Genomic DNA, 18050 nt, shown 5'->3' with positions numbered 1-18050 from the left:
ACGATCATATCTGTGTAACGTTTCAATTCCTGAAAATGTTCCAGATTATCTCACATATTGCGGTTTTACATTGAAAACCAAACTACCCCATTCGATGATATGTATAAATAGGTAAGCAAACTTTTAATTATCAGATAGTGACGGATGCATTGGCCTTTAAGTATTCAGGCTATCTATGGGACAGATTGAAGTCAAGGTCAACTCATATAACATTGTACATCACTAGAGTCACGTATGCCTGTCATAAATATATTATAGAGAATGAAATAAAACAAACAAGTGACAACTGTGGAGGTAACATTAAAATTTTTATTCAAAAGAAAATGACCGACAAATCTTCATTCAGACCAGAGTTGTCTTACCTTTGTCTGGTGTTAATTCGAGTTTGTTAAATTAAACGTTATACATTGTGAAGCTTTGCTGATATTTTGGAATCAGTTTCACCTGGTGTTTACGTCTTTCACACCTATATGAATTGATTTATCGCGACCATGTCACATCTCAACACTCCTATCAAGGTACTTCAGGTTATAACACAGCTTGAATATTGATAAATTACAATGAAATGGTATTCTAGTAAATTACTTGAGAGTTAAAGTTTATTTATTCTAGGACGATTTTAGAGCTGTTAACACAATCTCGATATTATATGTTTATTACTCAAACATAAAATGAAAACTGGAATTTTTCATTTTGTCTTCATATATTTTGTCGAAGGATTCATTTTGAGCAACTGTGAAATGGTTTTTCCAATCACCTATTTCACCTGAAACAGAAATGATACATTAAGATACGAACAAATGGAATTTTCGTAGTTCAGAAGAAAATTTAAGCGATCAGAAATGTTATTCGGTTCAAATAAGCATTTTCATGCGAACTTTGTTCCTTGAAAATCGTCAAACCATAAAATTGCAACACAAAAGGTGTAAAGAAAACAACAGTACACACGAAAATAAAATGCAATATATTTCTCTTGACAGATGTCGTGAATAGCCAGATAAAAGAGGTGGATGGGTTTTGTCGTTTAGTATTGTCGTATTGTACGCAATAAGGGAATATGTACATATGTATATCCCTTAACTAAGCTATTCCTATCTCAACAAACATACTTCTGACACGTTTTTTTTCATTTAGGTGCATAAAGCGTCGGGTCTGGCGGCGGATGCAGCGACAAATAAGTTTAAGCCATCTTATAACATAGTTATGACAGACATACGATTTTGCCGTTTTTGCCGGTAAATGAACAGGTACAAGTTACATTGGTACGTACCTTTCCTGTAAATCGGTAGTGTTTTACTGGTTGTGGCAGTCTTCCACTGATCAGATGGCTTGAATGAATTCGTTGCTTCTACAGCCATATTCTTGAATGTACATTTATGTGTCACCAAATCTACATAATCCTCTCCGGTATTGGTTTCAAGGAACGCATCTATCTTCTTAACGTGTGAGTGTAAATCCTAAACGCAAAACATTAAAAAAATTACGATGAAAATAGATATAGTAATTGTTTAAATCTATTTATATACGTATTATATCTTCCCTGCTATATATATATACATACATATTGGGGGATTTTACAAGTGTAGTGTGACCTAGAGGAGAATTACTAAAATTACGTCATTTTCTTCTCATCTCGTCGCAATTTTCATTAAAATTCAAAGTCGTCAAATATGTAAGCAGTTAATATTCTGACCTTTGTGCACTCCATGCACTTGTGAAATGTTACATAGCACATAATGAAAATAACAATATTTTTACTAAGTATCACCACGTTTAGCGCTTGAGAAAGTAGGAATCCTAAAATGATATTTTGCAACTTGAATCCGCTGTCATGTTTCAACGTCCATACGAAGGGTTAAATATCATCAGAACTTAACGTCAACCCTGGTTATATTATAAGTCGTCTAGTTATTTTCATCATGATAGACCCTCTCGTTGATTTCATCACGACTGGACCCTCTCATTGATTTCATCACGTCTGAACCCTCTCGTTGATTTCATCACGTCTGAACCCTCTCGTTGATTTCATCACGACAGAATCCCTCGTTGATTTTATCACGTCTGAACCCTCTCGTTGATTTCATCACCACAGAATCCCTCGTTGATTTCATCACGTCTGAACCCTCTCGTTGACTTCATCACCACAGAATCCCTCGTTGATTTCATCACGTCTGAACCCTCTCGTTGATTTCATCACCACAGAATCCCTCGTTGATTTCATTACGTCTGAACCCTCTCGTTGATTTCATCACCACAGAATCCCTCGTTGATTTCATCACGACAGAACCCTCTATTATTTTACAATGACATATCCCGATCGTTTATTTCACCAACACAGAAATTCTCTCGTCTGTTTCTCATTGACAGAACCCAGTTTATTTACCAAGAAACATTTTCGCGTTTAATTCGTATTGAAAGAGTCCTCTCGTATATTTTGCCTTGACAGATCTCTGTCGATTTCAGAAGAGGAACAAATCTGTCTATATTGAGCAACTTAGAGTTGACGATTGCTTATAGAGACACAATAGATATTGAGTGGTTAAAACAATACACATATAAAAAGACTCAAGAGGGAAAGGCACTAGAAAAGATGCAATGATTTTATCCTATAGACTTACTTTACTAGATTATAAAGGAAAAAAAACAATGCAATTTCCACTCCAGATTATACTTACAATCAGTTTTTCACAGTAGATGGTTGGCATATTGGAAAAAGTTACTGACCGTCGACTATAAGTTTGGATTAGTAAGTCTAAATATCAATATCATACAAATCGTATATAAACGAGAGTGAAGAAGAGTCACCTTTTTGAGTTCTTCGTAGATGAGAAACATTAAATTATCTCCCTTGTATTCCTTCTTGGTTTTGTCCCAAGCCTGTATATTTTCAAACCAGGAGCCATATACCACTGAAGTATAGAATTGAAGCTAAGTAATAAAATCAAATTTTAATACATATTGCAAAAGGTTATTAAACACATTTCATTTCATATTTCTTTCACTTTTAATGTTGAAATGTATACTCTAGATTTTCGCTTGTCTGATATTCTTCTGTGGTCCTTATGCCTTTAATCGTGTTGTCGAGACGTTCATATTGGGGTATTGACACTACCGACATATGTATGTATACATTTGTTTAACTGATATTCATCTTTACTTTCCTGATAGAAGCACAGCATATATGCTTATTGGTATGTTCTCGATGTTTGTCCTTTAGATATTTACATTTTAACAATCATTGTTGATTAGAAAAAATCTGCTGCAATGACCTGCCGTCTCAAACGTGAAATACGAAAGAGTTTAAAAAGGTGAAAATGTTATATCTACTCGTATTAATGTTATGTCGTTATCGACAATATAAACTGTTCAGATCGATATCAAATTATTTACATTTTTCATCTAATAATACATTTCATTGAAATAATTGATATATATATATATATATATATATATATATATGAATGAAAATTCTTGGACGTTCCCAATAGATAATTGGAAGGTTCGTCTTAGTGAAATAATGCTTCATTTGTATAAAATTCAAGGTTGATAAACATTTTTAAAACGAGAAACCTTTCATTCAACGGAGAATTAGAAAAAATTAACCAAACGGAACATTCGTTCAGAAAATAAGTAGATTGCGAACATTTCTCTTAAAACGTAGAAAACCAGTTGTATACTTTTTCCTTCAACGTAGAATTTTAGGAGTCCGTCCCAAGTTGCGATGACGTCAGAATAGTCTAGCTTCTTGACGAATGTATGCAGGGATACTGCGACGTCCTTTGGGTTTCGAAGTGCAACAAGTATCTTTCCTTTTCCTTCTCTGGCTTGCCGAGGTAGACGATCAAAAGTCATGTGGGTGGCTAGTATTCGGGGAGATGGCATATTGTTTAATGTTTCCATTTCATTAAAGTCCATAAACATAGGTGATCCATGATAGGCTGTGTCTCTGGTTCGTAACATACTGGCTATAGTAAAAACCCAGTGTGTGCCTGAAGGAAACAAGAAAGTAAGTATAGTGTTTTAAACATTTCTGATTTACAGTCATATCACAAATCTCAAGCCCCATCATACAGATGTTAAAGAAATCAAATTGTGTGCATCGAATAGTTAATAAACACAATTAGACGACATAAGTCTGTAACTATAAACAACATCAGATCGGTTGTAATAAACAACTTTGCAAATAAGAATAACAAATATCATTCCACAGGATCATTAACACTATGTTATGCTAGAGTAATCTTGACATTGAAAGCCAAATTGCCAATAGAAATTCCGAATTGGTGGAAACTGTTCTCTTAGAAATTTGCACATTTAACAAACTGTATGAATGTATGTGTCTAAGATAGCACCAACTTAAGGTGTACCATTATCTATTATATCAGCTCTATTGCTAGCTGCAGCGAAGTATTATCTACAAACTGTTTGTTGTCCCTGATAAAGTTTTTGTCCGTTTTAGCTTGTTTCATCAATTTTATTGTTCCGGGGACCACCATATTTCCAAGCGAAAACCATTCTAATACCATGTTTAGTTAAGGTTATTTATGTTAGTGATTGTTGTACTTACAACTAACGATGTGTGAGGAGGGGGAATGGGATGTGTGTGGGGAGGAGGGAATGATGTGGATGTGTGTGTGTGGGGGGGGGGGGGGGGGTGAGGATGTGTGTGGGGAGGAGGTTAGGTTGTGTGTGGGGAGGAGGGGATGATGTGGATGTGTGGGGGGAGGGGTGAGGATGTGTGAGGAGGGGGAATGAGGATGTGTGTGGGGAGGAGGTTAGGTTGTGTGTGGGGAGGAGGTTAGGTTGTGTGTGGGAAGGAGGTTAGGTTGTGTGTGTTGCGGAGGGAATGATGTGGATGTGTGGGGGAGGGGTGAGGATGTGTGTGGTGGGGGAATGAGGATGTGTGTCGGGAGGAGGTTAGGTTGTGTGTGGGGAGGAGGTTAGGTTGCGTGTGGGAAGGAGGTTAGGTTGTGTGTGTTGCAGAGGGAATGATGTGGATGTGTGGGGGAGGGGTGAGGATGTGTGTGGGGAGGAGGTTAGGTTGTGTGTGTGGGGAGGAGGGGATGATGTGGATGTGTGGGGGGTGGGGTGAGGATGTGTGTGGTGCGGGGAATGAGGATGTGTGTGGGGAGGAAGTTAGGTTGTGTGAGGGAAGGAGGTTAGGTTGTGGTTGGGGAGAAGGTTAGGTTGTGTGTGTTGCGGAGGGGATGATGTGGATGTGTGTGGGGAGGAGGTTAGGTTGTGTGTGTTGCGGAGGGGATGATGTGTGTATGGGGAGGGAGTGAGGATGTGTGTGTGGGGATGGGATGAGGATGTGTGTGGGGGAGGGGTAAGGTTGTGTGTTGGGGGAGGGGATTAGGATGTGTGTGAGAGGAGGGGATGAGGATGTGTGTGTGCGGAGGGGGTGAGGATGTGTGGGGGGGAGGGGGGAATGTATGTGGGGGGAGGGGATGATAATGTGGGGGGTGCTATGCTTTACTGCGACAGTCATCTCTTGAAGAAAATAGCAAATGTGAAGAGGAAAATATGAAACAGGCTATACCTACAGGTTATCAGGTGTCACAACATGTGACAGGATTTAAAATTATCTTACACACAATATGACATGGGCACCCTGTAGCAAAAACTGAGTAATCATGTGTAGTATGTGGGAATATTACATTGACAGAAAGTATAGTCTTATTGAGTTGTCACATGATTTAGTGACCACAATTACTTAATTACTTTTGTTGGCATATATGTACTTCTTGGTGAATCAACAGTTATTGATTACAGATAGCGATCTCTAGTAAATTCGATAATGATCGGTTGTAATGGTTTGGTTCCGACCGAGAGCTTCATGGCTTCTAGTCTCGTGTTACAGTAAAATTTGGATTTGAAAATAGAACTTTGTCATCCTCGTTACTCAGGGTGAACTCTTATTGATAGATGTAATCCATTATGTTTGTTTCAACATGGTGACTGTACAATTAAACGCTTTTTTCAACCTCGTTAACTAATCCAGTGATATAGGTTTTATATGACATTTGTGTTATAATCAGCATAACGACTCTGGTTTATATGTACCATCATACCTGTACTAAAGTACAAACCTGATTTTGGGTAGGACAATAAAAATGTGTCATCATCTCTGACTTCCATTTCCTCTATTGCAGACAGATGGTCCTTAATATTGCCAATAAAATGACTGACATAGTACTTCCCATCGTACTTCTTTGTTTGCAAAATGTTTCCGTCTTCGTCTATTTCTTTCACCCACTCCGCCATGTCTTGTTTACTACACAAGATATGGGTCACGTGCTACCTGCTACTGATAGGGTAACACACTGTAACTGCTGTGTGTGTATAATAACCTTCACCGAAACAGCAGTGTCAATATCATGTGTATGATAATATGTTACGTAATGGGAATCCGTTTAATATAGGGCACCAGGTCGTGCGGTAATTTGAATTATTCTTCAGTCAAAAAGGCAAATGGCTCTGTTGCATTATTATATTTCCTGTGCAAATGAAGGGAGATTACTGTACTTGTACTGGTTCTTCAAATGCAATCCATTCTTTTCCGATTAATGTTTGAGTAGATCGGGATATATATTTTGTTTTGTTTTTTTGGGGCTTTTTATAGGTGGGTGGTGCCATTACTTAGAAACATATTGATATAACTGGTATAACAACGGAGTTGACATAAATATACATGGTAGTGCGTTTTACCACTGATTTGACATACATATACATGGTGGTGCGTTTTACCACTGATTTGACATACATATACATGGTGGTGCGTTTTACCACTGATTTGACATACATATACATGGTGGTGCGTTTTACCACCGACTTGACATAAATATACATGGTAGTGCGTTTTACCACTAATTTGACATACATATATATGGTGGTGCGTTTCCCCACTGATTTGACGTATATATACATGGTGGTGCGTTTCACCACTGATTTGACATACATATACATGGTGGTGCGTTTCACCATTGATTTAAAAAAACATATACATGGTGGTGCGTTTCACCACTGATTTGACATACATATATATGGTGATGCGTATCGCACAGTTGTGAACAATGTAAAGTAACGGATCAGACCGGGAGACGCGATCGTGTGCTTACGTCTAAACTAGTTTGGACAATATGTAGATAAACCTTGTGGTGTCCTTCGTGCTAAACAAACACGAGACAAAAAAGTTCCGAAGTGTTTTGATATAGGTACAGGTAGATATTAGCTGATGTAACGAGATCTTTATCAGCACGAGAGATTGCTAAAGATTTCCTATAGTATACCTGTTACTGCCTCCTTCGTTTTGATTGCTTATTAGTATTCAAGATGTCTAATTACAGCAAGTCGAGACTTCTTTGTGTGCTTTTCTTCTTGTGATATCAGCCTACGCCAACCCGCCGAATATCGTATTCATGGTTGCTGATGACTATGGTGTGTATGGTTGTATTGGATATTCAATTGTTCCAGTACTGTGTCTCTAAGACTTTCTCGGCGAATTGAAGATACTATCACGCAGTTTGATACATTGTTCCAGGATACATCATTCACATTCAGTAACAACCCTTTAGTTTTCTTCTTATAAGTCCCTTCGTATTTAATATCAACCATGTTCTCGAGTTAACTAATTATGGATAACAACGATATTGTTTTATAGTCATTATCATGGGTAAAACATTTCGCAGTTTTCTTTCAAAAATATCTATTATATTCTAAGTGATATTTAGTTTCGAGAGCTAGATTTAAAATGACATGTAATACACATGTGTTTATTTATTTCACGGTTGATTACATTTTCACGATCACGTTAATATTCTGCGAAATAGCGAAAATATCAGCCCTCGAAAATAATTGGCTATATGGTATTAAAGAAATATGTATCTTCTACGGTTTGAATGATGTGGGCTTCCACAACCCCAGTATGATCACACCCATCATTGACAAGCTAGCATACGAGGGAGTTATACTGAATCAGTCCTATGTACAGCCAGTATGCACGCCGCGAGTATCACTTCATATATTAAGGGATCATCTGACAGAGTTGAAAATGTAACATTGTTCAATAGTTCAATGTTACCGTGGGAGTCATGTGATATCGTATAGAGTCGATGATACCAAGAAAGTCAAGTGACGTCGTGTAGAGCCAATGATACCCTGGTGGTCATGTGACGTCGAATAGAGTTAATGATACCTGGGAAGTCATGTGACGATTTATAGAGTCAATGATACCTGGGAAGTCATGTGACGATTTATAGAGTCAATGATACCCGGAAAGTCATGTAACGTCGTGTAGAGTCAATGATACCCGGAATGTCATGTGACGTCTGTAGAGTCAATGATACTATGGTTCTGTGTAACCTTGCCGTGTAATTTCAATTTCACTAGGTGCACCATATACAGCGTTAATGCACTATGGTCTTCATTTAACATAGTTGTGTACTTTGAACGGATATTAACAGAATGTTTTAACGTATGTACCTATCACAAGAAAGTAGATAGAAATTTTGTTTCATTCACAGGTCTCGTAATGCTTTTATGACAGGCGTGTATCCTTTCAAAGCTGGTCTGCAGGTAAGTATCCAAACCATATTGAAATTCATTACAGAGGAAACGGGAAAATATTTTACTTTCATAATTTATCTACGTCATTTAGTTTAGTTGCAGGTGAATTATTCAGCAATGTTATTTCTGAAGAGGAAAATCGCCGGGCTCATTTCCCATTAAGAATCATATAATTTGGCAACGACCTTGCAGTACAATCATAGTTTTCTCCCCGGAGATACAAATCTGTAGTTCTTTTATTTGTTTTGATTTCTGTCTAAATGTTTAATTATGTTTAATGTTTATTAGACTTCTACTAAAGAGCTGTTTGTAATTTATCTCTTCAAGGCACTCAACTTTCGTAGTTTTTCAAACTGATTTTCAAATAAAATTTTGGGCGCTTGATTTTGCGCATGAAATGTACCCCCACACAGGAAAACCACACAAAATGATAAATATATATACATTTATTTGTTTCAATTGTTTAAATAATGATCAGTTGACATGACTTTAACTCTAAGTACTAAGAATGCTAAACAGAGCCTAGATCCCTCACGGATTTTCGTTATTCTATATTACATGTTCTCCTGGTGCTTCGAAGAATAAATAACAAGCATGTCATATCCTTTGATTTATAAGTGAAATATATTGAAAAGTATATGTTACTGACAATGAAAACATCACAGCTGTTATATATATGTTATTTCGAGAATGAAAAACTAGCTATGTCGTTGGATTTCGGTAACTCATACAACAAATTTAATTGTTAGCACCATCCTGGGGTCCAAAAGCCGTTGTAGTTTTGTGGGTTAGATGCAATCGTGAATCCTGGGAAGTTAGCTGGTATCATTTGGGCGTGGTACACAGCCATCCTTTTACTGAGTTGATCCGCTATGTCTTTGTGTGATAGCGAGAGGTCTTTGTGTTCATTCGGATCATCTACACAGATAACAAAAAATAGGTATATCACAACATCTAGAATTTCTTTGTTTCATCAATGTATATATATATATATACATAGTACAAGTTTAAATAAAAGCAAATATATATAAAATAGAATAAAACATTCTTTTAAATGAAGCAGAGTTGTCCCTGCAGTCACCTAGTTACTATGTTTGATTGAAGAAAAAAGGAACAGATGATCTTTAAGAATACTTGCATAGTAAATTAACTTCTGTATGAGAGAAATTGTGTAACGTAAACGAATATTACCCTTTAAGTTGAAAAGTTGTCTCTGTCCATAACTTGCATGTTGCTTCTCAGTATTGTTGTGTGATTCGTCTGACACCGTTTCCGGTTTATACCAGCCTGGATATTGTCCTGGATAGCCTTCGATCAGCTTATAATCACCAACTCTGTTATACAAACATTTTATGAAACAGACTATAACTGAAGAGACCGCAACATATAGATATGTACATGCCTTAAAATTTTCATCTTCTTTTACTTCTTTTTGCTTTTTTAATGCGTGAAATATCTTTGCCTGCCTGTTCGTTCTTTAACAGAAATGATGGAACGCCCAGTTTCGAAAAATTTATCTAGTAATGTTATAGTAAGCGATATACGTGAAGGAAAGCATTTGGCATACAAGTAGAGTAGTAAGATTATCTCACACAACAGTACAATAATACAGAGAACACCATACACAGATGGGCTGATAACTGGGGATTTGAAATTTCAAAAGACAAAACCGTACCTATGTCGTTTTCTAGAAGAACCAAAACACCAGAGCTCTACTTAAGCGCTTAAACTAAAATTTGTCTCAAGAACACAATATTTGGAAATGATGTTTGACCAAAAATCAACTTGGGTACTCCGTATAAATAACATGAAAGAAAACTGTAAACGACCTCTTAATACAGTTATTTACATTTCGGGAAACAGACTAGGTTTACATAGAATAAACCATTTTCGAGATAAAACAGACTGTTCATGATAGTATAAAGAATAGAACGGACAAATCAGTATTTCTCTATTGCTATTCAAGATGTAACCAGTGAGAAGTAACACATTACTCCTTCTAAACACATAGCCTTAAACATACCAATGTACCAATTTAGGGATTCTCAATTTTTCAAAAATTAAATCTATCCTAGATAATCCCAACCTAGCATAACAGTTTCTACATCTACAAAACTTACCTTGCCTTAATCTCTCATAACCCTTTTTAATTCAGCGCCTTCACACAGATCTCATATATAATTGTGAAAAGACGGACTAGTGAGCAGATGTATGCAGCCGGAGTGGAGTGGATTATCAGAAAGCAACGGACATTAGTAAATTGATGAAGTAGCTTAGTCGGATGATTAAAAAAACATTCAAGATGGGACAACCAAAAAATCAGTGTTAATTATAATTGCACCTGCACCGATCTAACTACTAACAATAGTCCGGCGGACGAGACTTTCAAGGGTGACCCGTAAAATGGTTGTTCATTCTCCATAAGCTCCCTCTGTATCCTTTCGAAAAAGAGCAGGCGTGATAACGCCGGTCCAGGGGTTTAGGGATAGTGTTAGGCTATACAATTTTCAGGCATTCGCAATTGTTCTAATCTAAACCAAATCTATGTAGGTCCCTAATCCCTCCTTTCCATTTCTAGACATATTTCAAACTGCTAGAGATAACATAGGCATTAAACAAAAACAAAAGGCAAAACCAAAACGTTTCCATTGGACAAATGTATGTGTTAATGTGTCCTGAATGTGAGGAATAGTTTTGTATACTTCGTTTACCTAATGGCAGCGTGGCCACATATAGGCGGATTTTCGTCGTCAAGATTATAGATAAATTCTGTCCTTTTTGATGCAGCACCAGTCTTGAGGCTCTCCCACTGGTCAATGCCATCCAGATCTGTGTCATCTGTAAATAATGAAATTGATTCATACTTAAATTGTACCATTATTAGTATTAGAAAGCTTTGCTAAAATGTGTTCTTTTAAGTTCAGTTTTCCATAATGAATAATACGACTTTCACTTTTGCCATTTTGTACACGAGATTGCAAGTGTTTATGTAGTATTCAAAAAAATTGCGTAATCCATCTTTCGTTTACTTGATTTGATAAGGATTAAATTACATACCAGGTTTTCCTCCTGCCACAGACAGTATAGTTGGCATCCAATCAACGGCGTGCATCATACTGGAAGATTTGAAAATCAGTACGTAAACGTTCGGGCTTTGTGGTTTAGACTGAATCTTGCGGAAGATCATTATCAAAATAGTATTCATATCTCTTACGGCGACCATTGAAGTAGACTATATGTTACCAGCCATATCTGTATTTCAATTTCCTTTTACCAATGAAATAGACTCTATGTTTCGCGTCATGTGGTCATTACAAATTCTGTAGGTCATTGGAAAAGTCTATAAATTACCCATCATATGTATAGCCTTTCTTCTCTAGTCCTGCACCGCTGATAAAGGCTGTTGCACGGGTACCGCCTTCATATACGGTAGTCTTCCCACCACGTAGTGGGTAGTTATTTCCATGGTAGGTAGGCCATCCGCCATTCTGATCAAACATTTGAAATAATATATGCAATCAGTAAAAGCCTCAAAATTGATGAGTAAATCAACATTAATTGAATCGACGAAGACTTCCATCAGCTTAGATTGGCTTACGTAGGCAATATTGATCGACTTATACTGTATGACTGATATTTTTTATTTATGTCGGCGAAAACAGATTTGTAACTCATGTCTCAGAATTATTTCACTTACGTCGGCCGTGAAGACGAAGAGTGTGTCATCATACATTCCGTTCTCCTTCAGGGCGGCCGTCACATTCCCCACCAGGTCGTCCATAGCCGTCACCATACCTATTAAACAAACGCAAGTTCAGGATTCCTTCGTTAAAAGATACACAAAGACGACCTCTCCTTCTTGGTAAAGCTATTATTTCTGTCACTTATCATATGGGATTGAGAAAAAAAAATTGTCACCAAACGAAATTTTGTCTATATCACTCATCTTAGAAAAACCTCAATTTAACATATTGGTTTCCGCATTGTTAAAATTCGCATTACACTGTTTCGGACATCAAAACAAACAGTATCCGATATCAGAACATGCCTTTTGATAACATAACAGACAAAATATGAAAACAGATACATGCAACAAATAATCTTACTATTTAAACCACACTTTTCTGAAGAAAATACGATTTTATTATAAAAATCCTATCATACATACCACAGTATTTCCTCCTTCCTTCATTCTGAATACTGCTATACATGTTTTCATAGCTAACAGGTACCTTTAATTTATAAAGTAATATCGCGAAAATTAGAAAAAAAAAAAAAAAAAAAAAAAAAAAAAAAAAAAAAAAATAATTGTCATTTCCTCATTCTTGTATATTTTCACGATAAATTTCAGCTTTGTTCAGCTGACAAATATTCCTTTTACTTTATATTGAACTGGTAATTATGTTAAACCTAGTATATTTTGAGAGATTTTGTTGGTTTAATTCTATCCAAAAGTTAGACACTTAATGAATTCATATCTATTATGATACCTCGATCGGTGCGTGGACAGACTGGAAAGGTAAATACAAGAAGAGTGGTTTGTCTTTGTCATGATTTGAAATCACCTGGTTTGCACGCTCGGCATATATATACTGAAAGACAAAGTATCATTACAACGCCTTTGCTGGTACTTATCATGATGAAATTCAATTTTTGATAGGTTAGCATGTCTTTTGTGCAGAAATAAATGTTTTAATGTCCGACATGATCCAGCGAGATTCACTAAAACAATGTGCCTATTTTCCTTTCAGACGTCTTTTTATCTCCCCACCTGGAGATTTACAATATAACATACTTTTGGGTTAGCTCCACTTATGTGATAAAAAGAAAATGCATTTAGAAATTACCGGGTTTTAGAATTGTACAAGGATTTGATTACATTTATTTAGATCAATGTCCTGCCATACTTACGGTCGAATATTTCGTAACATCTGGGACAACAGCTTCTTTGTTATCACGGAAATCCAAACCGCCCACTAACAGAAAATAGAATAAAGAAACGATTTTTTTCATAACTAGAATAGGTAACTTATCACCACAGGATTTATCCGGCTTTAATCAGTTCCTAACTTTTTCTCTACCAATTAAATCATTCATGGACATTGCTAAGCATAAATTGTACGTATGTGTTGCACATAGGTCTCTTTAACATTGAGCAAATAAATACACTGTATCAGCTTTAAATGAAAAGGCTTAATGATCTTCTATAGTCACACAAGTGAATGACGCCTTAAATACAAAATTTGAGATAGATACAGCCGAGTAAAATAATGAATTCAACTACTTTATACAGCCGTTTCGCCCTTTCTTCTCAGTGATGCTGAGGGCCTAATTATTGAAACCTTGGAGCTGACTGAGGAAAATCCAAATAATTAAAGCTATAATTACCCACAGATCTGTTGTAGTAATCTTCCTTCCCGTTATAAAAGCCATAGAACGAGTCAAATCCACGGTAGGTTGGGGTACAATTCCAATTACAGAATCCAAGATGCCACCTTGAAATAACAAATCAAAAATAGCTAATGGAATTATTTCACTTCATCATTCATTCTTATGTCTTCATAGGAATGAGTTAATCCTAGACGGTTAAGGCATCAGTTCATTTTCTGTCCACTTCCTTCTAATTTACTCATCCATTATCCGACCTTTATCAACCTGACTGATATATAATTGAACACTTGTAACCATATACAAAATAACTTTACCTTGAATATTCTACAGTTTTTGGTTGTACTGCCATCACCATTTAAATCTATTGAATTTGTTTAGTGTCTTATTTTATGTTTACGTTATTAATACATACTTATCATTTACATTTCTTTCATCAGTCGTTCTTATTTCAGCGTTCATATTTACCTTTTGCTTCGTGCTGACTTAATCATTTATCTTTACTTTATCTTGTCACCCTGATTTCAATACTTACTTAACTTTACTCTTGATTCATACAACTCACACATTTAATCGTTTCCTGTACTTACTTTCCGATCATGTGAGTTGCATATCCTAACTTCTTGAGATATTGAGGCAGGAATGTGCGGTTAGTTGGAGAACATGTCGCTTGTGGCGGCAGAATAACGATATGCTGTAATAGATACATATATGATGAAGTAAGAATTAAGATCAGAAAGGAATATAACACGCTAACTGCAATATGTCTAGGTAAGTGCCATATATAGGTAGTTTGTTGCCAAATGATATTCATTAATCTATAGTTATACAGTAACCAGTAACCTGGTAACTACAGTATATGTTACTATGGTTCATTGGCTGTACTCTGCAAAAGCAAAAAGTTTTAATGAATTATACAATAACAGGGCAACCATAGTGTAGCTGTGTTAATGTCCTACACATACATTAATGTACACGTAATATATCTAGTTGTTTTTAAAAATTAACATGGAATACTTTTAATATCATGGTTATCTTAATACATAAATTGTACAAAATATACAGTAACAGCATAAATATTTAGAAAATGTAAAGACACAGTAAAGCCAACTAATGAAAACAACATAATACATATGTTTCGTCTTTCTAGGACCTGTCGGTGATCCTAAGAGCCTAAATTGTTGACACCCTGAAGGCGACAGAGGAAATCAAACTGAGTCGACAAGAATGTCCGAACTGCTTTATATAGCTGTTTACCCCTTCTAGGATTCGTCATAGATACCAAGTGTTTCATTCTACGGTCATTGTAATATACCCTGGGTTCGAAATGAGTGTTCTACAAGGTACCCATTGCTTATGACGGTAATTATTGCACATATGTAGTCACAGTAAAGTTAATTATCATACGTCTTCAGAGTTTTGTTTTGAATCTCCGGGGAGAAATCTATCATTGTACTGCAAGGTCGTTGCCAAATTATATGATTCTTAATGTGAAATGAGCCCGGCGATTTCTTCTCTTCAGAAATAACATGGCTGAATAATTCACCTGCAACTAAACTAAATGACGTAGATGAATTATGAAAGTAAACAAATATTTTCCCGTTTCCTCTGTAATGAATTTCAATATGGTTTGGATACTTACCTGCAGACCTGCTTTGAAAGGATACACGCCTGTCATAAAAGCATTACGAGACCTGTGAATGAAACAAAATTTCTATCTACTTTCTTGTGATAGGTACATACGTTAAAACATTCTGTTAATATCCGTTCAAAATACACAACTATGTTCAATGGAGACGACCCTAATGCATTAACGCTGTATATGGCGCATCAAGTGATATTCAAATTACACGGCAACGTTACACAGAACCATAGTATCATTGACTCTACACGACGCCACATGACTTCCCGGGTATCATTGGATCTATACGACGTCACATGACTTTCCGGGTATTATGGGCTCTATACGACGTCACATGACTTTCCTGGTATCATGGGCTCTATATGACGTCTCATGTCTTTCCGGGTATCATGGGCTATATAAGAAGTCACATGATTTTCCCGGTATCATGGGCTCTATACGACGTCACATGACTTTCCGAGTATCATTGACTCTATACGACGTCACATGACTTTCCGGGTATTATGGGCTCTATATGACGTCACATGACTTTCCGGGTATAATGGGCTCTCTACGACGTCACATGACTTTTCCGGTATCATGTTAATACGTAGAACTATTGAACAATGTTACATGGTATCTTAATTGCTGTTGAACTTACAAAAAATGTCATTTTATTCCTAGACTCATTTAATCTCGATAACAACTGTCTCACATGGTCCCTAAACTATGTGAAGTGATACTTACGGTGTGCATACTGGCTGTACATAGGACTGATTCAGTATAACTCCCTCGTATGCTAGCTTGTCGATGTTGGGTGTGATCATACTGGGGTTGCGGAAGCCCACATCATTCCAACCTGTAATGAATGTGTAACTGACAACAACGAACTATCATAATAGTACATGTACAAAACTATCGTTTTCATACATTGGAAATATATTGTCCTGATAAAGTTATAAATCATTTTGATTGCAAGAATGACATCTCTCAGACTCTCTGAAGGTCACTCGTTCTGACAATTGTTCTAAGTACATACAATGCATTTATAATCAATATTTCATAAAGATGTTTGGTATCATATTTAGCTTTTACATATCCATATCATTTGTAAGATTATATTTGTAAACAACACGATTTAAAGTTTGAGGAGTCATAGACCAGTTCAAACTTATTACAGTATGAAACATTTACATCTACAAATTATCGTTTTCTCGTAGTGTTTTTTATCATTATAGTCGCTTTAAGTGATACTAAATCTTACCATAATCATCTGCGACCATGAATACTATATTCGGTGGCTTTGCCTCCCCATAGCAAATCAACAAAAGAAACGCCCAGACATATGACACCAGCAATGATAGCAGCCCGTCCATGTTGAGTGTGTGTCGGAGAACAGACTTGTCTACCTGTGTTTTCTTCGTGTATCGCTCTTTTTAAAGCCGACACAATCTTATCCAGAGCTAATCATCATATGATGTTTGAAGTCTACATGGTCCGATGAGTATACGTCAATAATGTTCATGTGCCGCCGTGTACACAGATTCTGACCCCGGCCATAAACAAGCGCGCTATTCATTGCATGTTTTTTTCTGAGCTCGTGTCATAAAATAGTGCAGAAATCGAAACTTATATCAAATATGATTTAGCAGTGATTGATTACTGGTCGAAGGAATGGAATTAAGTTTTAATCCTAATAAAACGGACCTAGTTGTTTTACTGGTTCGGTAGAAAAACTTGATTTTCTGTTTAATTTTAATAACACGATGTTGACAAATAATGTCACACACAATCATCTTGGGGTAACTTTAAGTGAAAATGGAAAGTGGTATCACAAATCGCGAATATTGTCAAATCAGCCTCTAAACATTTGTCTGTTTTACGAAAACGGCCCCTTCTCTGATTCAAATTTCCTGTTGGTGGTACATTGGCCATGCCGTTGTGGTCACAAATCTATAAAGTATAAAGATTTAGGTCACTTGGTTTGTTTTTTATGGCTTCTCAAAGTTGTACCTTTCAGAAGCTGTCTAAGTGTTGATAAAATGTGCATGTTATGTAAAATATTAATGAAAATCTAATCAAATGATAGTCACTGTAAATAATACATTCGTGGCATGATTGTGACAAAAAAAATCATGTTTCCATCGCGCCATTTGGCTGTTTTATGGAAGAAACAATCTCAAAAATGCCATTTTCGATGATAACATTTTAGACACAAAAACTGTTTTTTAGAGAATACACCCTTTTATGGGCGTTGGATTCAAACCAATCTTTATCCTATTAAATAGTACGTCATATGCTATTGATGAGAGGAAAAATCATCAAAATGTAAGTGGTGGAACATTTTCAAATGTTGGGTTGAATTAGCCTATGGTTGAATTGCCGATTTTCGACTTTCTTTAGATAATTAACAAAAAAAAAAAAAAAAAACGAGAGTATTTGCTCGGTATGTTGAGAATATGCACACAGAAAT

General features: G+C 36.2%; 2 protein-coding genes across 2 annotated transcripts; both read right to left on the bottom strand.

The window, feature by feature from the left end:
- Window positions 1-287: 287 nt before the first annotated feature.
- Window positions 288-6292, bottom strand: LOC132553829 (amine sulfotransferase-like). The gene is made up of 5 exons (XM_060218109.1): window positions 6093-6292; window positions 3678-3989; window positions 2806-2909; window positions 1271-1457; window positions 288-766 (listed from the first exon to the last, which is right to left on the bottom strand). Exons 1-5 carry the CDS (start codon window positions 6265-6267, stop codon window positions 657-659), a joined length of 888 nt encoding a protein of 295 aa, XP_060074092.1. The 5' UTR covers window positions 6268-6292; the 3' UTR covers window positions 288-656.
- Window positions 6293-9313: 3021 nt separating this feature from the next.
- Window positions 9314-16884, bottom strand: LOC132553832 (arylsulfatase B-like). The gene is made up of 14 exons (XM_060218114.1): window positions 16842-16884; window positions 16325-16436; window positions 15599-15650; window positions 14547-14650; window positions 13957-14063; window positions 13480-13544; window positions 13059-13160; window positions 12737-12800; window positions 12266-12363; window positions 11920-12056; window positions 11626-11684; window positions 11280-11406; window positions 9760-9902; window positions 9314-9486 (listed from the first exon to the last, which is right to left on the bottom strand). Exons 1-14 carry the CDS (start codon window positions 16858-16860, stop codon window positions 9314-9316), a joined length of 1362 nt encoding a protein of 453 aa, XP_060074097.1. The 5' UTR covers window positions 16861-16884.
- Window positions 16885-18050: the final 1166 nt, after the last annotated feature.

Source organism: Ylistrum balloti, unplaced genomic scaffold (genome assembly GCF_031769215.1).
Source record: "Ylistrum balloti isolate Yb309-2 unplaced genomic scaffold, AGI_CSIRO_Ybal_v1 Utg370358, whole genome shotgun sequence".
Taxonomy (NCBI): Eukaryota; Metazoa; Mollusca; class Bivalvia; order Pectinida; family Pectinidae; genus Ylistrum; species Ylistrum balloti.
Note: the sequence above shows the minus strand (reverse complement) of the source record. Positions and strands in the feature narration are given on the sequence as shown.

Excerpts from the sequence above, each read along its gene's own strand:
- LOC132553829 (XM_060218109.1), bottom strand. The coding sequence starts at position 6,267 with ATGGCGGAGTGGGTGAAAGAAATAGACGAAGACGGAAACATTTTGCAA. Across the intron at positions 3,990-6,092 it reads ATTGTCCTACCCAAAATCAG|GCACACACTGGGTTTTTACT; the intron begins GTTTGTACTTTA and ends TGTTTCCTTCAG. Across the intron at positions 1,458-2,805 it reads TCTACGAAGAACTCAAAAAG|GATTTACACTCACACGTTAA; the intron begins GTGACTCTTCTT and ends TTTTGCGTTTAG.
- LOC132553832 (XM_060218114.1), bottom strand. Across the intron at positions 15,651-16,324 it reads GTACAGCCAGTATGCACACC|GTCTCGTAATGCTTTTATGA; the intron begins GTAAGTATCACT and ends TTTCATTCACAG. Across the intron at positions 9,487-9,759 it reads ACAACTTTTCAACTTAAAGG|ATGATCCGAATGAACACAAA; the intron begins GTAATATTCGTT and ends TTATCTGTGTAG.